A 24,544-nucleotide genomic window follows, 5' to 3' on the forward strand; every position below is an offset into this window, starting at 1 on the left:
TTCTTGTGCCCCTGAAAAACTTACTGCTATATTTGTAAGACTTGATTCTGATATGTATTTGGGAGTTACATAGTTGAGCAGAGTAAAAATATTGCCCTTTCATGCCTAGGGGAATGTATATAAAATAACTCTACTTCTAATCACAAAATTATCCACATATGGTGGAGATTATTTGTCTGCTTACCCGGGAACACCTTCTGAAGACTGCAGCTAACATGGGGTTCTGAGTATTTTGTTATGAATACTTTTGTACAGGTAAAGCCAAGTGTTATTTCTGTAGAATATAAAACTACTTGTGTTGGAAGATAGTCATAGAAATGTAGTGCTGGAAGGGACCTCACGAGGTCACCTATTCCATTCCCACACACGGAGGCAGGACCAAGTATTCCTTAAACCATCTTTGAGCGGTGTTGTTCTGAAAAACCTCCAATGATGGATATGCCACAATTTCCCTTGGCAATTTATTCCAGTGCTTAACTATTCTTATAGTTAGAAAGTTTTTCCTAATATCTAACCTAAGTCATCTTTGCTGCAGATTAAGCTGATTACTATTTGTCTTACCTTCAGTGGACAGGAGGACAATTGGTCACTGTCCTCTTTGAGGCAGCCCTTAACGTATTATGAGGACTATTATCAGGTAACCCCCACCCAGGCTTTTTTTCTCAAGACTAAATATGCCCAGTTTTTTTTCATCTGTCCTCATTGGTCAGGTTTTCTGAACCTTTTATCATTTGTTGTTCTCATCTGGAGACTCTTGAATTTATCTACATCTTCCTTAGTGTTGCACCCAAAACTGAACACAATACACTAGTTTAAGGCCTCACCAATGTTGACAAGAGTGGAATAATTACCTCCTATGTCTTACATACGACATGCTGGTTAACATACCCCAAGGTATTAGCTAGTTTTGTAACTGCATCACATTGGTGGCTCATGTTCAATTTGTTCACTAGAACCCCCATATCCCTTTCTGCAATACTGCTGCCTAGCCAGTTATTGTACATGTTGTAATTGTGCATTTGATCTGTTCTTCCTTAGTATAGTACTTTGGGAAGTTCATCTTGTTGATTTCAGACCAATTCTCCAAGGTCTTTTTGAATGTTTTCAAGGTCCTTTTGAATGTTAATCCTGTCCTCCAAAACCCTTGCAACCTCTGCCAGCTGTTGGCATCCACAAATTTTATAAGCACAGTCTTCTACCCATAATCCAAGTAATTAATGAATAGTACTGGACCCACGATTGACCCCAGTGGGACTCCATTAGATACGTTCTCCTAGATTGATAGTGAAGTATTTAGAATACTTGTTGAATATGTTTTTTCAGTGAGTTGTGCACCGCATTATAGTAGTTTCATCTAGTCCACAATTCCTTAGTTTCCTTAAGAGAAAGTCACATGGGACTGTGACAAAAGCTTTACTAAAATCAAGATAAATAATGTCTACTGTTTCCCTTCTCTCCACTAGACTAGTAACCCGATCAAAGAAGGAAAGTAGGTTGATTTGGCATTATTTCCTCTTGAGAAATCCATGTTGACTATTATTTATCAGTCTATTATCCTCTAGGTTCTTCCAGATTGATTAATAATTTGTTCCACTATCTTTCCAGGTATCAAATTAAGGGTGGCTGGTCTATAATTCCTCAGATCCCTTTTGTTCCTCTTTTTAAAGATATGTACTAAGATTGCCCTTCTTCAGCTCTCTGAAACGTCACCAGTCCTCCATGAGTTCTCAAAGGTAATCAAAGTTTTCTGTTACCTCAGGGTGAAATCCTGCCCCTATTGATGTCAGTTTGACTTTTGCCATTGACTTCAATGGGACTAGAATTTCACACTTTAATTTCTGTACAAACTTTGAATGTAAGTAATACTAAAAACAGCCTTGTGAGGTAAACTAATACACTGGACCCTCACTAGAACGCGGGATTTGGGATCCATGCCAAGTACCACGTTGTAGCGGGGACCGCATTAAAATAAAACTATTATATACAGTAAGTGTCACATCCACGAAGTATAGAAAACCTTAGAAAATAAACTCCTACTTTGAAGGAAACAATAAACGAGAAAAAAAGTGTTGCTTTATTAGATTTAAAGTAGACATTACAATAAACTAGTCTAGTTTTTCTTTAAAAAGTCGGTGAGTTGCTTTTGCTTCTTGCTACTGTGCCGCTTCCGCTTAGCAAACTGCAAAAGACTAGGTAGCTGCATAATTTTTATAGGCTCAACGTCTTGCGTTTCAAATATCTCAAAGTAGTCTCTGAGCCAGCTACAGTCACAATTGACGTTGGAACGACGTCCACTTCATCTTCCTCCTCCTCTTCCACGGCGAAGGCCAATTCTTCAGCTTCTGGAATGTTGTTTGGTCATACTGCCTGAAGAATTTGGTCATCTGTTAGATTTTCAGCAACAGGACAAAATTCTTCTGCTTCATCATTGCCTCTTATCCAGGACTTAATATTTTGTGGCAGAGCAGTTACCCTGAGCCCGGACAGTTGGTGGCACAGCTCCTGCTTCCACTCCATGTCTGTTCTTCCAACTTCCTCCTCTGTAAATCCCTCGAAGTCGAATTCCTCGTCAGACTGTGATCTGTTTTCTTCATTTTCTTCCAGGAGCGGGTGACCAAATGACTCTCTCAGTCCCACCATCCAACAGTGGTTTATCGTTTCAGCATGTAATAAATTCCAGGAATCGCTGCCAATGTAAAAGAAGTATTTTATAGTCAACTTCTTCAGAAAATCGGTAACAGACAACTCGCTTTCTATCATTTTTCGTACCAAGTTCCTTCAATAGTGCTGCTTAAAAATGGTGATAACACCTTGATCAAGCGGCTGGATTTTGGAAGTCATGTTTTTAGGTAAGTATTCAACCCGTATTTTACTGTCACGGGTTCCGAGTCTTTCGGCCATAGGATGCGCTGGACAGTTGTCTAGCATAAGAACAGCCTTTTCTTCTAAGCGTTTTGCCCGCAAATGCTTTTGCACAGAAGGGACAAATTCGGTGAAGGACCATTGTTCAAAAATCTCTCGTCATCCAGGAATTTTTGGACTTCTTGGACGAAAATGGCATGCAATTCACATTTACGTGATGAAAGCACCAAGGCATGCGAGACTTTCCAATGCACAATGGTTTTAATTTATGCTTGTTTGTTACTTTATTGTTTTGTGTAAATGCAAGGCGATCTTTTGCCTGTTTATATCCTTCTTTCTTAAGTTCATCTGTTCTGACAGCCAGGGTTTTATCGGGCAACATTTTATACTAAATTCCTGTTTCGTCTGCATTGTAAATCTGTTCCTCCAAGTAACCCTCTGCCTGTAAAATTTCCCTTAGCTTTGCTGGGTACAATTGTGCAGTGTTGGCGTCAGCAGAGTGTTTTTCTCCCGAAACTGCAATGTGAGAGATTCGGTATCTTTTCTGAAATCACCATAGCCAACTCAAACTCACCTTAAAATTGCTGAATTCGCCATTAAGTTCCCGGTTGAATTTTTCCGCTTGCATGGCTATAAGCGGACCAGAGATCGGAATGCCTTTCTGCGGTTCTTGCACAAACCACGTGTAAGAATCAAGATTGGCATCATTCGCTAAATGGGCTCGTTTTCATTGAAGGCCATGCTCTTCATCCAGGTTATGAATGTAAATTCTGAGCTTGTCAGCATTCTTTAGCCATCCACAAAAAGTGGACTCGTTAATGCCAATATCGCTGCTAATCTTTACCTGGGTTTCACCATTTCTAAGTTGTTCGATAGCATCCAATTCCTCCTGCACCAAGTAAGCCTTCCTTTTGCCCAACATTTTTGACATCTTTCTAAAGATAAATACTGTACCTATACATTTTTATTCCATTACATTTGTATGGCATTCTAGGCCTACAGCAACCGTCTTAGGGCTTGTCTACACTACCAGTCGATCTAAGATACGCAACTTCAGCTGATGCTCTCCCGTTGACTGCACTTGCGCTCCTCATTCTGGTGGAGTACTAGAGTCCACAGGAGAGCACTCAGCGGTCATTTTATCGCGTCTATACTCAAAATTGTACTGTACAGTACTTACATTTGGGATCCATGGCTGCGACCGCATTATATCCGAATTCGCGTTATATAGACGTGCGTTCTAGCAAGGGTCTGGTATAACATTATCCCTGTTTTACTCTTGAGGACACTGAAGCAGAGAAGGTAAAGTGACTTGTCCGAGTTCACATGGCAAGTCAGTAACTAATCTGAAATTAAAACTCAGGAGTTTTTGATTCCTGATTGTATGCTTGTATCATTAGACCACATTGCCACTATAAAAATAAAACTAATGTATAATTCTAAGTAATGTGCACATTCAAATTTGCGCTCTTAAAAATGATAAAATTGAAATTAATATTTGCTACTCCCTGAACTTAAGCTGCATCGTCACAAATTATCCATTTTGGCCTTGATGTTTTAGAATTAAGAAAGAGAAGGGGGGACAGAGGCATATTCACTCTGCCACATTATATAATCCTCTGTGATTAAGTTGTGAGGTCTCTGAATTAACTATCATAACACTGGCAAAGAGTCCTGTGGCACCTTATACACTATAGACCTTCTGTTAGTCTATAAGGTACCACAGGTCTCTTTTCTACTTTTACAGATCCAGACTAACACGGCTACCCCTCTGATACTGATCATAACACTATCGCTACTGGTGCATCATCTCTTCCTAAGAAAATAGCATCCAATCATATTTGGAGACTTTTATATTGTGTATACAGATGGTTGTTCTGAATTCAGGTTTTGCAATTTTTAGTGAATTGGAGTGTGGGAGTTTAGGTAGATTATGACAATCATAATCCAGTACATTAATTCACACATGCTCAGTAGCTATTGTTCAACACTGAGTATCTGAGCTGTTCCTAATTTGTTTATCCAAAACATTTTATCATAGTGCTTAATAGTCCACATTATTGGTTGTCTTTATAATTTAACGTTTAAAGAGGAAGTTTCAGCTGTAGCAGTGTGAAAAGCTTTGGAAATCACCCAAAAATAAAAAGGACATGACCTGTTTGCAAGTAAGGCACAGAGCAGATTATTTCTATTTGAAGTTTTGGTAATCTGGCTAAGTGTCTCCTTCATGAGAACTATGCAACAATTAAATTATTGTCATCACATGTTTAAGACATTTGAAGAGTGACATGCAATCTATGGCTAAATCTTGCCGATTCTATTTTCATAATGTCTCCAAGGTATGGCCTTTTTTATCCAGTCACCTAAAACTCTCATCCAAGCTCTTAACTCACATCTCAATTACCACAGCATACTTCTCTCTGGCCTTACCAAATGCAGTCTTGTCCCACTCGTATCCTTTCAGAATGCTGCTTCAAAGATCATTTTCCTAGCCATTCACTTTGACCAGGTCACCCGTCTGTTTGCATCCCTTCTCTGGCTCCACCTTCTCTGTCACCTCAAACATAAGCTGCTTTTCTTAAGGCCCTTCACAGCCTATCCCCAACGTACCTGTCATCTCTCATTTGCTAGTGAGATGTTGACTCCCACCTCCAATGAGCTCATGATGCCAGCCTTCATTGCCCACTTGTTATATTTTCAAACCAGCACCTTTGTTCTTTTTCCCATGCTGCCCATCATGCCTGGGAATAGCTAAACTAACTCATTATCCTAATTCAAAACCCTCCTCAAAACTTGCTTTCTTCCGTGGTGCCTACAAAAAAACCTGACAACAACAGTTAGTCTGCTGGTGTGCTGAGACCACTGCCTATCATGCTGGCTAATATTCTCTCATTGTTTCCTTGTGCTCCCCATTTGTCTTATTCTCAGATTGTAAGCACTTTGGGACAGGGACTGTCTTTTTTTTGTTCTGTTTGTACAAAGCATAATGGGGTCCTGGTGCATGACTAGGGCTACTGGGTGCTATTGTAATATGAATAATAGTAGTCTCCTATTCTGCCTTCAGTACTCCCCGAAAGTGCCTGATCAATAGTACAATGCTGAAAAAGAGGAAAAAACCTTCCTAACCGCCCCCCCAGTGGTTAAAGCAAGTAGACACATTTTTAATTTTGAATATCCCATCTTAACGTGCATAACTACCAGTAATATTGATTGTAATGACGCTTGTAGAGAATGGGTCATAGAAGACCTGGGTTCTACTCCTGGCTCTGACATTGACCTGTTATGTGACCAATGGGAAATGGCTTTTTCTTTTTTCTGTGCCACTGTTGCAAATTTAACACTTCTAATCCCTAGTTCACATGGATGGTTTTTGTGAGGCTTAATGGGCTATATACATTTTAAAAAAATAGAAAGGAGGTGTTTACCCAGGTTTTAAAGGCTGACAATGTGAAACTTACTGAGAACCAAGACTTAATTTTTAGTTTGTCTTTCCTGTATATGTTTGTTGAATTGTAAAAGATAACCCTGTCACTAACTAAATCTATAAAACAGGTTTGTCTGACTCCAAATGTGTCTGGAGAACTGAACAAGCTGTTCCTTTGTTGAACCAGCAGACACACCCACAATCTGAACTTCAAAATCACTCTATAGCAGGATCCAGTTGAGTCTTCAAGAAAAGTACTCAGTTCTTCAATCCACTCTCCAGAAGAGCCTGGGACTTAACTTTCACCCCAACCAAAGCTCCTTTTCATACCCTCAGATGACTTTTCCTGTTGCGGGAGCTTCTGAAATGTGGGTCCTACAAATTTCCTTAGCAGCTGGCATAACGCCAGCCTAATCTTCTCTGGCACAAGTCCAGTACATTTGAAGAGACTCCTCTCTCCTCCTCTTCATTCCAGCAGGAAGCTGGCAGAAGCAGTTAAACTGACCATTTACTTCCTTTCTTCCATTACTCCTGGGGGAATTTGACACCAAAAATTAAAAATTTTGCACACAGTATTTTAAAATTCTGCATGTTTTATTTGTCAAAATAACACAATATAATCAGGCCAGTTTCAATTATTTTGGTAATTTGTTTCAAAATACCTTTCAGTGTCTGTGTCTGTAACAATACAGACAACAAAAGAGATTCAGGAAATGTTTTTTGACAAATAGATTCCTTACTAGAGATATTAATATAGAACTTTGAGTAATAATTCATTTAAACTACAATAGAGAAACATATTTCCCACACCCCTCAGAAGCAGTGCAAAGGCTTAGGGGAGTCACGGGTAACAGAAGAGCTGAGGGAGGGGAGTAATTGCTTGAAAAAAAATCCTGGGAGTGAACCAGGAGGGTTGTTGGGTGTGGAAGAGGTATGGAACATGATTTTTTTTATGGGGGGAGGGATTGTTAGGGATAGAGGAACCTCCCCCATGCAGACCCTGGCTGACCTCTAGCCTCTCCCATTTGGCCAGGCATATCTGCCCCTGTCCCCATGTGTCCCTGCATCCCTCCTTCCTCCATCCCCATATGTGTCTGCACCCCTGCACATCCACTCCCTTTGAGTCCCTAGCTCAAAGTTGTCACCCCACTAGCCAGTGTGCCCCGGCCCAATCTGTCCCCACACTAGCCCTTCTGAACTCTAATCTGTGACCCCCAGCAGCCCTATGTGCCCTGCTCTGACTATCCCCCCCATATCCTATGTCTATTCATCTGGCCCCACAGGCAGGATGCTGTGAGGAATGAAGCCTCTCCTCCCTATCTGATGCTGACTACTCTGGCCCAGGAGCCAGCTGCCCTCTGTGTTGGTGCCACAGCAACGCCTGGTGGGCAAAAGGTGTAACTGCTGTGCCTCTCCAGCAGAATCTGTTTTCTGCAGAGAAAATAAAATCCGTGGGAGACATGAATTCTGCACGTGTGCAATGGGGTAGAATTCCCCCAGGAGTATTCCATTAACTAATCTGCTTCACTATCCCCCATAATGTACATGAAATAAACAAAATACACAGTAGGCTGGGATTTTCAAAATCATTAAGTGTTGGCCAGCTCCCATTGAAGTCTGTGGGAACATAGTTAGGCTACTGATGAGCACTTTTAAATGTAATATATTAAGTAAAAATAGTGGGAAAACTGTTCTTGTGTCATTTCAATGTTCAGGAAAATTCTGAAAATAATTTATATTGTGTATGCCCCCCATCTCTTTTGCATCTTGTGAGATATTTGCACAGAAATTGATTGTTACTTAAGTTATATGAACCTGAATTGAGTATATCCCACCTATTTTGATTTAGTTGTAAAGAAAAGAGACTGCACTCATGTTTGCACATTAAACGATAGTCATCAAGACTTGGCAGATTTTCAAACAGGAGAAAAATTGTCATTCTATTGCATTTCCTTGTTCTCTTAGAGACACTCCTTTAGGACAGTCCACATTCAGGACCAGAAAAAACAGTTTGTTCACTATCTACAAGGTGGAACGTAGTAAAGCAATAGAAATCATTGAGTGACAAATCCATTGTACTAGCATTCTACTTCTCAAGAAGGTTAACTAGGTTCTGTCCATTATTTTCTTTCAGGAGCATGCTCTTTCAAATGAAAATTTAATTTCCTGTTTGAGTGTAACAGACAAAGAGAGTCCTTACTATATAACAGAGCTTTAAAAATCTACACTAAATCTAATTTGGTTATGGACTCTTGCTCGATACTTTTATGTTTAGTGAAGTCACTCTTACTGAACGTTACATCATTGTGGGGTTGTAGTGTCAATGTTAGATGTGAAGAAATACATCTTCTCAAATGGATGGGGACTCAGTCTTTTCCTCACAAATTAGAGTAAGAAGTCATTTAATCTCCTTGCAAGCTCACCAGTTTGGTTCTCTGGAGCTGTGGCAAAAGAGCCAGTTATCTCAAATAATGACATAATATTTAATTACTTTCAAGACTATTATTTTGTATTTGTGTTATCATCGCACCTCAGAGCCCCAGTCTGCACCAGAATCCCACTGTGCTAGGAGCTCTACAAACACACAATAAAAAGTCCCTGCCCCAAAGAGTTCACAATCTAAGTGTAAGACAGGAGACAACATGAATACAGACAATGAGACGATATTGGTCAGCATAATAGACAGTGGTCTCAGCACACCAGCAGCCTAACTGTTGTCAAGTTTTTTGTACGCTTCATGGGAAAGGAGAAAAAATTGATCCAAACCCTCCTGCCTGTCTCCTATAGAACAAAACAAAGCAAAACAATTTCGTGTTCCCTGGAACTTCTAAATAAAAATTCTTTTATGCTCTAAAATTTTCATTGCAGGTGAAAATGTTAGGGCTTTTCCCACATTGTTAAAATTTGAAAAATAATACTGAATAAGAAGAAACAAGCTAATTTTATTTATTAAATAACTACAGTATTTAAGAGGGGGAGAAATTGATTAATAATAATATTGCTTCTGCAGTTATGTAGAAATTTTTTATTTAGAGAGGTTTTAAAATAGGAAATAAAATACCATTGTTATGAAGGTGTTAGGTACTTCTGGTATTTTTATTTTAACCCAGCACAATATAGTAACTTTGATCCTAAATCAACCTAAGTTATCTTACTAGTAGCTGTTAGAATCTGGTAGGGGATATTACCTAAGGGGAAATATTATTTTCATTTAAATCACGTCTAATTGCTAATTTTTTTGCCCAGAATATGAACTCAGTGACAATTCAGACATTGACAATGCTAGAGAGTTTAATATTTAATAATCCTGATTGTCAAATGGAAAAAGAAAAACAAAAATTGCCAGAGAGAGAAATTTTAAAGCTCCTAAATTGATCAATTATAGCTTAAAAATAATTGACAGTGACCCTTAAAAGAAGTAGCTAAAAAATGCGGCTTTGTTTGTGCAATTGTGTTTTGCTGCTTGTCTGAAAATTAGTCATAGGAAAGCTCTTCTAATGCAAATAACCCATTTCTACAGTGGTGGACTGGTATCACCCAGTCAAATTTCATGTATCTTCTGATCTTTCCTCTAGTTCAAGGAAACACGCTACTCATGGACATTCACAACAGTGATAAGCAAATACTATGAGCTTCCTTATTCTACATAAGGAAGCAGTGTGATCTTATTGATGATGCACAAGGCTGGGAATCAGTATGGTTCCTATCCTGCCTCTGCCTAGATTTTGTGTGGCCTTTAATAAGTCACTTGGCCTTCCTGTGCTCAGTTTCTTCATCTGCAAAAGGAGGAGGATAATGTTTACTCCCCTGTGGAAAGGAATTTGAGATCTTCAGGTGAAATGTACCTAGTCATCTCAAGGTCCCTGGTTCAATCCCGGGCTTTGGTAGCCCTTCATTTTTATTAACAGTGAGGGAAATTAACTATTGGAGCTATGTACCAAGGATCAGGGTGGATTCTCCACTGGCAATTTTTAAATCGAGGTTGGATCTTTTTCTAAAAGATATGATTTAGGAATTATTTTGGGGAAGTTCTATGGCCTGTGTTATACAGGAGGTCAAACTAGATGATCACAGTGGTTCTTTCTGGCATTAGAATCTATGAATCACAATGCTCATCATCCTTGAGGCAAAGATGGTAGAAAACAACAGGGATATCTGCAAGAAAGTTATACAAATAATTAGGTATTTTTTGTGTCTGTAAACTAGGGGACTAACTAAATGACTGAAGAAAATCAGGCAGAATAAATGCTATATAACCTGATAGATGTATACATTTTGAATCTTTATTTCTGTTTATAGTTAAGCTATCAGCTGAAAGTGGGGATCATGTATTGCAAAGGTGGACAGAGCACTGAAGAGGAAATGTACAACAATGAGTCAGCAGGGCCAGCCTTTGAAGAGTTTCTTCAGCTCTTAGGAGAACGAGTTCGACTCAAGGGGTTTGAAAAGTACCGGGCTCAGCTGGACACCAAGAGTAAGGCAACCCTCTTATTATTTTTTAAACTAAAAAGTATGAGAGGAGTGTTTAGTTACTGAACAGATTTCTTCAAAAATCACATTCTTGGCTATAAAGAAACAGCTGTTCAATATCAAAGGATGAGTAAAAGCAAAGCTAACATGTAAATTGAACTATGTCAACATGGACTTTTATAGCTTTGATAACAAACCTTTCACTTTTACATTGAACCAAACCTCCGGTGCAAAGGTGTTCCAAAAATTCAAGGTAAAAAATGAGTAGCCTCTGGAATCAATATTAATATAACAGTTCAATGAACTATATTACATTAATTGCATAGGGCATGCCTTGCAGACCCAGGTTCATACTCTTGACCTTAGTAAATTGATCTGTTAATTTTATGCTGTGTCCAACCTATATATCTACCTTCCCTAGGAATTTTTGTCCTGTCCCTTACTACTGAATTTATTCTGTTCTCCTTAGTGACTTCTGGTGAGTTGGCCTATGTAAACTAAACTATTTTTGACAACTATGCCACCAGTTTTTACCATAAAATATATTGGAACGGTGATCTTGACTTATGTGGCAATATTTGTAAAAGAAATATTCTGCCTTTTGTATGAAGGAGGCATAATACAGTTAGTGAGATCTGTTTTTATCAGACAGTCCATACAGTGTCTGTATGTGTTTCTTCAATTTTAAAATCTTTTTAAAAACTCTGACATCTTTAAACATTAGGATTAACCCATTTGTATTGAAGTCTGTCGTTATCTTGCTCTGTGCAGTACAGGAAATTAAATAAGGAATTGAGTCATGAAAATAGAAAAACATTTATAAACGTCAGCTCAGCAAAAAATGTCCTATTGCCATGGTTCTGCTATCACCAGTATTATAACTACTAGTGAGACCAAGAGAACATTAAAAATAAGAAATTACTCAGCTTCTCAAATATTACTTTAACAGTCTATTTGCTGTAGCCAGTAAAGAATGTCAAAATTGAATATATAAAACTTCCTTAGAATTTTCAGTATTCACCTCCCTCAAATCAGTGTCATGTAACCTAGTTTTCCTACAGTGTCATGTAACCTGGTTATCTATGAGAGAGATCATGTGGGAGAACCCTTTAAAAAGCTAGGGAGGGGAGGAGTCAGTATTTTATTTCTCTAAATAGGTGAGTGAAGAACTGATCTTTCGCTTGTGGTGGTGGTGGTGGTTTTTCCACTTTGAACTGCGCTAGTATTTCTATTTTTCAGAAGAGAAGTTCACTTTCCTCAAATTCCAAAAAGATAAGTCTTTTAAATGCAAATTTTTTAAGAACTACAGGCTCTTCAGATTCTGCATGAATACAGAGAGTAGATATTTCCAAGTGATAAATCTGCAAAATTAATTGAGTGGTTAGGAAACTGTTGAAGGAAACAACCTTTCAGAGACGCATGTTGTCTGTACCCTTGAATGGTATGTCACTGTATCTGGCACAGGAAAATATTGCACAAGCTACACTTTAAGATATTTAACATTTTTCAATTTTTAATTCCTGGATTCTTATACTTTGGAGCTCATTAAAGTACTTTTCATTCATATTCAGCCTTGGTAGTCCTTGCTTTTGGTATCTAAATCTAATTTTACACTGAAATTTTATAATTTTCTCTAAAACTTGAGTGTTCAGATGTGATCTTCTATTTCTGGGTCTGGTATGGTTTTTTTTCGCTGTACTGTATTGCACCTGCAGAGAGCTTTGAAATCCCTTAATTCAAAATAGATTTGATTTGATTTTCATATATTCATGTAATATAAAATTATGTACGTATAAAGTCCCAAAAGATGCTATGAATCATATTCTTTATATGCAATATTTTATTTTTATGTAAAATTGGTAAATGTAGATTCTGTGCAGAGCAAGCACTATGTTTAAACTGCATATGTAAGAATATAGAAAAATTGACTTATTACTGCATAAGCTCTATTTTTAAGAATGGTCTCTCTGGCTGTTAGTATCTTAATATTATTATTAAGACTATGTCTCTTCCTCTCTTCTGGTTTAGAGTTGTATCAAGGTCCAGTGTCTAAAGCATTTTTCCTTTCTTTTTGGGATGATTATCCCTATGTATTTCATTTCTGGTGTGCTTGTGCCCCATTAGCTCAAGATTGGTTTCTTTTGGTCAGCAGCATCTGTTGAGGCCATGCCTATGCCCTAGGTCCCCTCATGCTCCCGCCACCTGAGTGCATAAAGGACAGAGTAGGTCCAGTTGTCCCTCTTACTTCCTGTGGCTGTGACAAAGAATCCCTGACAGTACCCACATCTCTTGCACACTGTGCAAGCCAAAATCTATTTTTGTAAATAATTACTATGTTCTTATAGTGTTAGTTTAATTTAGTTAGTATTAGTATTTGCTAATACTGGCTGGCTCACACTCTCTCTATCTTTATCTATATCTCTATACAGCTGTAGATATCTGTGTCTATAGAGAGAGAGAATGAGAGACTTTCTTTTTAGATTTAACAATTTGTGATACCAGGGCATAGTCTTTATGGCAGAACTGGTCTCAAGACTTGCCCCTCTTATGATGAAACTATTCTGCTGAACCATGCATACTTGAGGGGTGGGTGGGTGTGTGTTGCTTTGGAGAGGGGCACATCCTAGAAAGATGTGCTGACTGTTGTTGTTTTTCTAAAAGACCACAAAAGGTAGGAGAGGCTTGCTGCAAACTATTTCTCTTAGAGAGATTGATGTGGGCTTCCTCAGACCTGGAAAAGAAAGGCACTGCTAGGCCTAGGACTCAGTGCTCCTGCAAGCTCCAGTTCGACTCTGAAGCTCTTGGCTAAGAAGTTGTTAGCGAAGACCGTTAGAGAAGCTAAGTCATCTGAGAGGTGTAGGAAGGAGTTCCCAGGTGAACAGGGGCTGCAAACAGTGTAGTTTTGGAGTGAGTGGATGTGGATGATGTTGGAACAACTGTTGTGGTCTGCGTTGGATGTGCTAACTTCTCCTTTCTGATGGAAGACTTAAGAGGTCCCTGGTGCATGAAATGCAAGCTGCTGGCCACTGGTACAGTGACTAGAGTGAAATCCCTGCAAGATGCATGGACACTTTTCAAATACACCATAATCGAGGCTCAACTTAAATGTATACCCTAAATTTAAAAACTCAGTAAAAGGACTAAAAAAGATCCACCGTGGCTTAACCATGTAAAAGGAGCAGTGAGAGATAAAAAGGCATCTTTTAAAAAGTGGAAGTCAAATTCTAATGAGGTAAATAGAAAGGAGCTTAAACACTGCCAAATTAAATGTAAAAGTGTAATCAGAAAAGCCAAAAAGGAGTTTGAAGAACATCGAGCCAAAAACTCAAAAGATAATAACAAAATGTTTAAGGACATCAGAAGCAGGAAGCCTGCTAAACCATCAGTGGGGCCCCTGGATGATGGAGAGACAAAAGGAGCACTTAACGATGATAAAGTCATTGCGGAGAAACTAAATTAATTATTTGCTTCAGTCTTCACGGCTGAGGATGTTAGGGAGATTCCCAAACCTGAGCCGTCTTTTATAGGTGACAAGTCTAGTGTCACTAGAGAAGGTTTTGGAATTAATTGAGAAACTTAACAGTAACAAGTCACCGGGACCAGATGGCATTCACCCAAGAGTTCTGAAAGAACTCAAATGTGAAATTGCGGAACTATTAACTATGGTTTGTAACCTGTCCTTTAAATTGGCTTCTATACCCAATGACTAGAAGACAGCTAATGTAACGCCAATATTTAAGAAGGGCTCTAGAGGTGATCCTGGCAATTACAGACCGGTAAGTCTAATGTCAGTACCAGGCAAATTAGTTGAAACAATAGTAAAGAATAAAATTGCCAGACACCTAGAAGAACGTAAATTGTTGCGCAACAGTCAAGATGGTTTCTGTAAAGGGAGATCATTTCTTACTAATCTATTAGAGTTCTTTGAGGGGGTCTACAAACATGTGGATAAGGGAGATCCAGTGGACATAGTTAGATTTCCAGAAAGCCTTTGACATGATCCCTCACCAAAGGCTCTTGCATAAATTAAGTTGTCATGGGATAAGAAGGAAGATCTTTTCATGGATTGAGAACTGGTTAAAGACAGATAATAGAGTAGGAATAAATGGTAAATTTTCAGAATGGAGAGGGGTAACTAGTGGTGTTTCCCAAGGGTCAGTCCTAGGACCAATCCTATTCAACTTATTCATAAATAATCTGGAGAAAGGGGTAAACAGTGAGGTGGCAAAGTTTGCAGATGCTCAAGATAGTTAAGACCAAAGCAGACTGTGAAGAACTTCAAAAAGATCTCACAAAAATAAGTGACTGGGCAACAAAATGGCAAATGAAATTTAATGTGGATAAATGTAAAGTAATGCACATTGGAAAAAATAACCCCAACTATACATACAATATGATGGGGGCTAATTTAGCCACAACTAATCAGAGAAAGATCTTGGAGTCATCGTGGATAGTTCTCTGAAGACGTCCACGCAGTGTGCAGCGGCAGTCAAAAAAGCAAACGGGATGTTAGGAATCATTTTAAAAAAAGGGATAGAGAATAAGACAGAGAATATCTTATTGCCCTTATATACATCCATGGTACGCCCACATCTTGAATACTGTGTACAGATGTGGTCCCCTCATCTCAAAAAAAGATATACTGGCATTAGAAAAGGTTCACAAAAGGGCAACTAAAATGATTAGGGGTTTGGAACGGGTCCCATATGAGGCGAAATTAAAGAGGCTAGGACTTTTCAGCTTAGAAAAGAGGAGACTAAGGGGGGATATGATAGAGGTACATAAAATCATGAGTGGTGTGGAGAAAGTGAATAAGGAAAAGTTATTTACTTGTTCCCATAATATAAGAACTAGGGGCCATCAAATGAAATTAATGGGGAGGGGGTTTAAAACAAATAAAAGGAAGTTGTTCTTCACTCAGCGCACAGTCAACCTGTGGAACTCCTTGCTTGAGGAGTTTGTGAAGGCTAGGACTATAACAGGGTTTTAAAAGAGACCTTGATAAATTCATGGAGGTTAAGTCCATTAATGGCTATTAGCCAGGATGGGTAAGGAATGGTGTCCCTCGCGTCTGTTTGCCAGAGGGTGGAGATGGATGGCAGGAAAGAGATCACTTGATCATTACCTGTTAGGTTCACTCCCTCTGGGGCACCTGGCATTGGCCACTGTCAGTAGACAGGATACTGGGCTGGATGAACCTTTGGTCTGACCCAGTGTGGCCATTCTTATGGAAGAGATGATACGTGATCTGGAAGCCTAAGTTTCAAGACTGAGTAGCATCTGAGAAAACACAGACCTATTGCGTAACCAGATTCAGAAAATGTTGCCTCAGATGCCACAAGGAGAAGGATCAAGGTGAGAAGGGATTGGAGAAAGTAGAAAACAAAGAAGTGGGCTGATGATTTGTGACCAAGAGGAGAGAGAGAACCATGAAGCATTCAGTCCAGCTAAAAGTATCAAATCGGTATCAGAAACTCCTCAAGTCATCTACTGAGGAATCTGTCTTTGGAGGACTGGAACAGAAAGCTATAAGGGACATATCTGATGTGTATCCTTGTGTTGTAAAATAAGCAGTTACCAAGAGAGGTGGTTCTTTGAATGCTTGCTCATATCGATTCCATTCTAGATGTGCGTATGCCCATGTACACGGTCATCAGAGATTTTTGCCTTAGTGGCATCTGTAGGGCTGCTGTGGCACACGCATCATTGGCAGACTTCCTGGCGCAGGGTTTCCGAAATTGTATGGAGCACCGGTTAGGGGAGGCTGTGCCTCCCCAAACAGCCAGGCGTGGTCCACCCCCTATCTCACCCCCCATGGCCCCCTGGGACTCCTGCCACATCCAACCTCCCTGTCTCCTGACTGCCCCCCACTGCTCCATCCAACCCCTCCTCTCATTCCTGACTGCCTCCCCCAGAACCCTTGCCCCATCCAACCACCCTTTCTCCCTGACTTCCCCTGCCCCTCCAACTCCCCCCCTTCCTGACTGCACCCCTACCGGGACCCCTGCCCCCATTCAACCCCCCTGTTCCCCGCCCTCTGACTGCTCCGACACCTCTCCACACCCTTACCCCTGACCACCCCTCCCAACTCCTCTACCCTCTATCCAACCCCCTTTGCCCCCTTACCACATTGCCTGGAGCACTGGTGGCTGGCAGCGCTACAGCTGTGCTGCACAGAGCACTAGGACAGACAGCTGTGCCGCCTAGCTGGAGCCAGCCACACCACCGCTTAGCACAGAGCACCGGGTCAGGCCATGGCTCTGCAGCCCCACTGCCCAAAGCAGTGAGCTGAGGCTGTGGGGGAGGGGAAACAGCAGGGGAGGGGCTGGGGGCTAGCCTCCAGGGCCAGGAGCTCAGAGGCTGGGCAGGAGGGTTCTGTGGGCTGGATGTGGCCCGCGGGCCATAGTTTGGCCACCTCTGGACTAGATTATTTAATGGTTCTTCTGGCCTTAAACTCTATAAATTTATAAACACCTCTCTTCCAGAGAGCACAAATCTGCTAGACCTAGTAGAAAGAGGCTGAAATCATCTCTACCTTTCTCTTCAAATGGTAGTTCATGACCCAAAATAGGTCACTCTGACACACTCACAGAGACAGCTTGCCAAGAAATGGTACCACCTCAAGTGGAGCTCAATACACTGCCCTGTACTGATGTTTTGGTATCGGCTTTGATGCACATGATACCTATGGCCTTGATACCCATGACTCTGTTGCCAGCAACCTTGATGCAGCTGTTTTTGCTACTGACCTTCTTGACACTGGAGCTATTTTTTAATAACATAACCTAACAATGACTATTCATCCTGAATCACCACTAATGTCTTTGGTGGTGAGAGAGCCATATACAGTGCCAACCAGTAATATTGTTATGGTGCTGAGCACTTCGTAAATGCCAGTACCATAGCATAAGCCTATAGTTTATCTTCCCCTGTTCAAGTACCCTGTCTTCAAAGACGGACATTATTTTCCTCAGTTTCTGAGCACAGAGAGAGACATCCCCTACCTACTCACTGTGCTTCTGTTCCAATGACACCTATTTTTCATAGGAGTATAGGGCCCATTATTACACTGAGACCTTCAGGATGTAGGGATGAGCATTCTCCATGGTACCTACCGTTTGGCCTGAACCCTTATCAGGCTCAATCCTGGCCTACTGGGCCCCTTTGGGGCATGCAATGATCAAGAGAGCCACCTTCTACTTCTGAGGCTAGGACTACCTCCCCTCTGAAATCCTGTACGGTGATACAAGAGGCACAGGTCACTCACACATTTTAGCTGCAGGAGCATGAAATGATAATCACCACCAAAGACATTAGTGTTGACTCAGGTTAAATAGTCATGGTTAGGTTAGGTTATTCAAAAATACCTTCAGTGCCAAGAAGGTCAGTAGCTAGAGAAACATCTTTTGATAGACATCAGTGTCTGTGGTGCCTACCTCCAGAAAAGCAGACTGGCACTGCCAAGTACCTTCATCTGGCTTTGAGTGCTTTTCTACACATCTGGTCCCAGGATTCTTAGGGGTCCACGATTATAACCGCTGTACCTGAGAAAACCTGACAGCTAGAACCACCAAAAACACTACCACAAGACAAGAACCCAAAAAGATTAGATTTATTCAGAAGAAAAAGCTACTCCTCTGCATGTTTGCAAATACATATTACTAATTTATCAGGCACTGTTATCTAAATAGGATTATTTAAATGAAGACAGTTTAAAATGTGATTCATAAGGTCCATTCAGCAAGGAGGAACTGAGGACTATTGTCTCCAAGGGTCAGCTACTGGCCAACACTTCTCTCCAAGTGACATTTCATGCCTTAGATATGGTATCAAGATCTACAGCGCATCCATCTTCATGTGTCTTTAGGTATTGCCAAAGATTGCAGTCATAGACAACTATTGAGGATCCTCCATTTGATAGCTCTGACCTCTTTAACACCAAAACAGATGAAGCCTTGCACTAGCTAAAACACTCATGAGCAACTTAGATGTCTTTGGGAGTCTGCACACGGGCACTCGGGAGAAAACAAGCTAGGCTTCTGTCTTACTCCAGCAGAGCCTGCCCTCCCCACCCCCCAGGATAGTCAGTAGAGACCCTCAGAACCACCAAGAAAAAGAGAGAGGTTCCAACAAAGGGGAGACTACGATTTCTTCATCTGCTACTTCCCCATTCTCCAGAGCAAGACAACAAATTTGATGCCTTGCGATGAGTCACTTGGAGCATATAGAGGATCAGTACTTTTCCTCTTCTTCATATTGTCAGCTGCCTGTTTTGTTTTCAGGAAGCCTGGAACCACATTGCCTGAGACCACTGGGTCTTAGATATCAATGAAGTGTGGTATTCCATACTTTTTCAGAGCCTTCCTACCCTATTTCTTCTTCCCCATCCTTCTTCAGGGCCCCTTCTTGTTAGACGCTGTTACAGCAAGAAGTGGACTTGCTTGTAAATCTCAGAGCAATAGAAGAAGTGCCTCTAGAATTCAGGGGATTGGGTTTTACTCACATTATTTTCTAATTTCATAGAAGGGGAACTGACTCCCAGTCCTGGGCTTGGGACAATTCAATGCCTTCATCTGCCATTTCAAATTCAGGCTGGTAATCAGAGCCTCTACAATCCTGTTCGTAGATCCTTAGGACAGATTAATGGCTCTTGATGTACAGGACATGTATTTTCACATAACAAATCACCTGGTACACAAAAAACACATGAGATGACAAGTTAGAAGCTTCTAATATTGGGACAGCTTTCTGCCCTTTGCTTTATCAACAGCACCAAGAACCTTCACCAATTATTTGGCAGTAGTGACAGCTCTGATGAAGCAAGGGATCCATGTATACTCTTACTTCAACAGTTGGCTCATCTGGGAAACATCCCACACAGGAGATTGACTCTATTCACCAAATCCTACTGCTCAACAGTTTGGGTCTCAGAATCAACAACCCAGAGAATAGAGTTCAGAGTACTAGATTCTGCAACAGCAAACACTAGTCTGTCTTAGGACAGATTCAAAACCATAGTGGATCTCGTCACCCAGCTGCAGGTTCACCCTCAAATATCAGTAAGAGTCTGTCTCTCACTCCTCAGACTTCCTGCATATATATCACACAGCATGTCAGAGGTCACCTACGCTGCATGAAAGGATGATTGAATTCTATATATCTACCCAACAAATATCACGTAGACATGAGGGTGTAGGTCCACTGAGAAGTTCTTAGTGTTAAATTGGCTCCTATCCAGATATACGAAGGAGTATCAGTTTTTTTTAATCTCTATCCACCAAACTGCTGTTGACAGATGCTCCCCCTGTGGGGCTCTCTTTTTACCTAGACAGAACAAGACCATTCAAAAATTCCCCTATACTTTCTGTAGTATTTGCAGACAAGGGTCAGAAAATGTCATCCTAGAGACTTTCTTAGTGGGTATCTGATTGTATTAGAGCAGGGGTAGGCAACCTATGGCACATGTTCCAAAGGCGGCACGTGAGCTGATTTTCAGTGGCACTCACAGTGCCCGGGTCCTGGCCACTGGTCTGGGGAGGGCTCTGCATTTTAATTTAATTTTAAATGAAGCTTCTTAAACATTTTTAAAACCTTATTTACTTTACATACAACAATAGTTTAGTTATATATTGTAGACTTATAGAAAGAGACCTTCTAAAAATGTTAAAATGTATTACTGGCATGCGAAACCTTAAATTGGAGTAAATAAATGAAGACTCGGCACACCACTTCTGAAAGGTTGCCGACCCCTGTATTAGAGCTTGCTATGAGTTTGCCAGGCTAGATCCACCAATACGGGATAGAGCCACCTTCTCTGGAAAGATTGCCTCTTACTGAAACCTGCAAGGTGACTACATGGGGATCAGTATATACTCTTACACAGCACGATTCCCTAGTCGAGGCATCAAAATCTGACACCAGCTTTGGCAGAGCTGTCCTGCAGTCTTTATTTAAGTAGATTCCAAGCATTCACTTTCTGTCTGTCAGAACACGGCTTTTGATTCACCAGAAGTGGTATACATATGGACAGCCACTCAAAGAATTACTAACCCTACTGTAATTGTGATTCTTTGAGATGTTATCCATATGTATTCCACAACCCCCTCCCTCACTATTAGAGTCCTATAACATCTGAAGTTTGTATTGATAAAGGAAATGAAGGATATTTAAGCCTGCTCTGCCCTTTATGTCCTGGGAAAGGGGGTGCCAGGGCACCTAAGATGCAGCCGTGGCCCCAGTGGACACAAAATAATTTAATCTTGAGCACATGGGGCACATGCATACCAGAAGGAGAATAATATAGACAACTCATCTTGATGAACCAGTTGCTGTATGGTAAATAGCCATTCTTTTCTGTGATAGTCCTGTTACGAAAGCCCTTGTGGAAAAAAAAATAGACATTGTGGTGACGGTGATGATTTCGGCTTATGAGACTGCAGCAGCCCTGCTATGCAGAGGTCTACAACTGTGAAAACTATTTTAAGCTTTTTGCAGCTGTTTGCTTTTTCAAAAGCTAGAGACCACCCTTAAGAACAGTTGTTTTGGAATCCATATTTAGGAAACTGTTTCCTGGCTGGAAATTCTGCATTAAGTCACCACATAGGAAACTTAGAGTTGACTGTGAAGCTGCTCATACAACAAGCCCTGTCTGATCATTAGATCACAAGGAAGATCAGTGCTTTGGTGTAGGTTAATTCCCTAGTCCTTTATCCCTTTGGCAGCATTTCACAAGCAACAAAAGATAGGTGCATGATCCAAGACAGGATATAAGGTGTTCCTGGCACAAAGGAAAGCTGATTTTAGGTATTGTATGAAAATGCAACAAGATTAAATTTTATTTGATGTCAAAAAGGAAAATTAAAGCTAAGAATTGTTTTGAGAAATGTTAAGATTAATTCCTCAGTGTTTGCTCTTACAAGTGATCATTGCAGTTAATGTTTTCTGTAACATCATAAATGAAGTGTTCATGACAGATATGTAGAACTCCTTCAGTTTTAAACATTCTGTCATTTCACCTGAATACCTATTTCATATAGACTAGGGCTGTGATCTCTATTCATCTTAGTAATGAACTTCAGCCAGTACAATTGCTGAAAGGAACAACATCTATTAGTTTTGTTTCGGGAAGGGGAAGTAGCCTAACTCTTGCTAGTCAGCAGTCTTTGGATAGGAAATAAGGTTTGGAAATTACATGTATCCTAGGGTTACAGCGAATTATGATGATAATTTAAAATAAGTAAAAAACCAAGGAAACCTCTCAAACTACTTCCGATGTTGTTACATTGTCTTTAAAATATTATAACCAGTTGTGTTTAAGTATAAATGTTTCATTTCTGTCTAGCATGATGCATATTCATTCATGAATATTTAAAAAGTGTAATGAGATGACCTGGGTAACTTTAGGACTGTCAGCTTGACATTGATCCAAAATAATGGAATTGATTATATTGGTCTTGATTAATAAAGAATTAAAGGCCAATCAACATGGATTTACAGAAAGTAGATCTTATTAAACCACCCTGATTTTTTGGAGATTTTATGTTTGGTTGATAAATAATAATAGTTAATAGTATTGATGTAATATACTTTGACTTCTATAAGGCATTTGACTTGGTACCAGACAGCATTTTGATTAAGAAACTAGAATCCTACAAAATCAATATAGCATACATTACATAGATTAAAAACTGACTGACAGGTCTCAAAATGTAATTGTAAATGGAATCATCAAGTGGGTGTGTTTCTGGTGGGATCCTTCTGGGATCGGTTCTTGGCCCAGTGCTATTTTTAACATTTTTATCAATGACCTGGAAGAGAAAACAAAACAATTAATGGTAAATTTGTAGATGATACAAAGATTGGGGGAGTGGTAAATAATAACGATCTGGATCACTTGGTAAACTGGGCATGAGCGAACAATTTGCATTTTAATGAGACCAAATGTAAAATCATCTATCTAGGAAGAATGAATGCAGGCCATAGTTACAGAATGGGGGACTCTATCCTGAGAAGCAGACACTCTGAAAAAGACTTGGGGGTCATGGTGGATAATCATCCGAGCATGAGTTCCCAGTGTGATACTGTGGCCAGAAAGGCTAATGTGATCCTTGAATGTATATACAAGGGAATCTTGCATAGGAGTAGGGAGATTATATATATTCCCCTGTATTTGGCACTGGTAGGACTGCTTGTGGAATACCATGTCCAGCTCTGGTGTCAGCAGTTCAAGAAGGATGTTGGTAAGTTGGGGAGACTTAAGAGAAGAGCCATGAGAATGCTTAAGGTATTAGAAAACATACCTTATAAAGAAAGACTCAGTGAACTAATTCTATTTAGCTTATCAAAGAAAAAGTTAAGGGGTAACTTGATCACAGTCTGTAAGTACCTACAAGGGAAACAGAAATTTGATAATAGAGGGCTCTTCAGTCTAGCAGTGAAAAGTAGAAACAAAATCCAGTGACTGGAAGTTGAAGCTAGGCAAATTGAGTCCAGAAATATGGTGCACATTTTTAACAGGGTAAATTACCACTGGACCACCTTATCAAGGGTTGTGGTGAATTCTCCATCATTGGCAGCTTTTAAATCAAAATTGGATGTTTATCTAAAAGATATACTCTGATTCAAACAGGTGTCAATTTGGGGAAGTCCTGTGACCTATGTTATAGAAGAGGTCAGACTAGTTGATCACAATGGCCCCTTCTGGCTTTACGATCTATGAATCTGTGAAAACCGTCCTGATCCTCAGGAATGACACTTACTTCTTCTGAAGTCAACAGCCTGTCACTGTCTTACAAATGGCTGGTTTTGTTCTTTGGTGAAAGCATTCTGGACAGTCAGGAGAGAAGAAATGAGTGAGGACAAATAAGAGAATTTTCTATATGACATAGTCTATGGATATATTCACTAGAGCAGTGCCAATAATAGATTTTACTGGTACACTGGCAATTCTGAAAAAATTGTTAAACTCATAGACTTGTGGAAATGAGTTCCACAAATTAATTACATGTTATATATTTCCTTTTTTTAGTTTGAAATGTGTTGCCTTTTAATGGAATGTCATCTTGTTTTTATTGAGAAAGGAGAAATTGGAAGTGCCCAATTTACCTGTTCTTGACCAATCAATACTTGCACACGTCAATCCTATTCCATCTTATTTTTCTTTTTTCTAAACTACACAGTCCCAGCTGTACTAATCTCTCTCCATACAAAGGTCTGTCTTTCCATTTCTAATAATTTTTGTCACCAGTCTCTGCATCCTTTCTATATCTGCTATACCTCTTTTGAGGTAAGATGGCCAGAACTGAACACAGTATTCCAGGTGGGAGAATAACTTTGGTTAATATAATGCCAGTATAATATTTTCATGATCATTTTCCCTCCTATTCCTTAAGCATGTTAACATGTTGTTTGCTTTTTGATTCCCATTCTCCATTGAACAGAGGTTATCAATGAGCTTTTTTTTCTGATTGGTTACAGTTAATTTAGAAGCTTACATTATACATTGATATTTTAAATGATCCCTTTCAATTCCTTACTTCATATGCTGAATGGGTCAACACTGAGTTTCATCTGCCATCATGCTATCCATTCACCTTGCTTTAAATCCCTTTGAAGTAGGTCTGTTTAGGCTTGATTGACCTAAAAGATTTTGTCATCTGCATGTTTTGCCATCTCAGTCTTTTCCCAAGATCATTAATTAGCATGTTAAACAACACTCATTTGTATAAGAAACACCCCAATGTTCACCTTTTTGCCATGTTGAAACTGGTCATTTATTCATGCTACTTA

At 39.9% G+C, this 24,544-nt stretch overlaps 1 protein-coding gene across 1 annotated transcript in view; it reads left to right on the plus strand.

The window, feature by feature from the left end:
* Positions 1-24,544, plus strand: part of SIPA1L1 (signal induced proliferation associated 1 like 1) — a 365,338-nt gene that overhangs the window by 251,746 nt on the left and 89,048 nt on the right. Inside the window, 1 exon segment of the mRNA XM_043515810.1 lies at positions 10,586-10,760. Within this exon segment, the coding sequence (XP_043371745.1) occupies positions 10,586-10,760 (175 nt within the window).

Source organism: Dermochelys coriacea, chromosome 6, assembly GCF_009764565.3.
Source record: "Dermochelys coriacea isolate rDerCor1 chromosome 6, rDerCor1.pri.v4, whole genome shotgun sequence".
NCBI classification, from domain to species: domain Eukaryota; kingdom Metazoa; phylum Chordata; order Testudines; family Dermochelyidae; genus Dermochelys; species Dermochelys coriacea.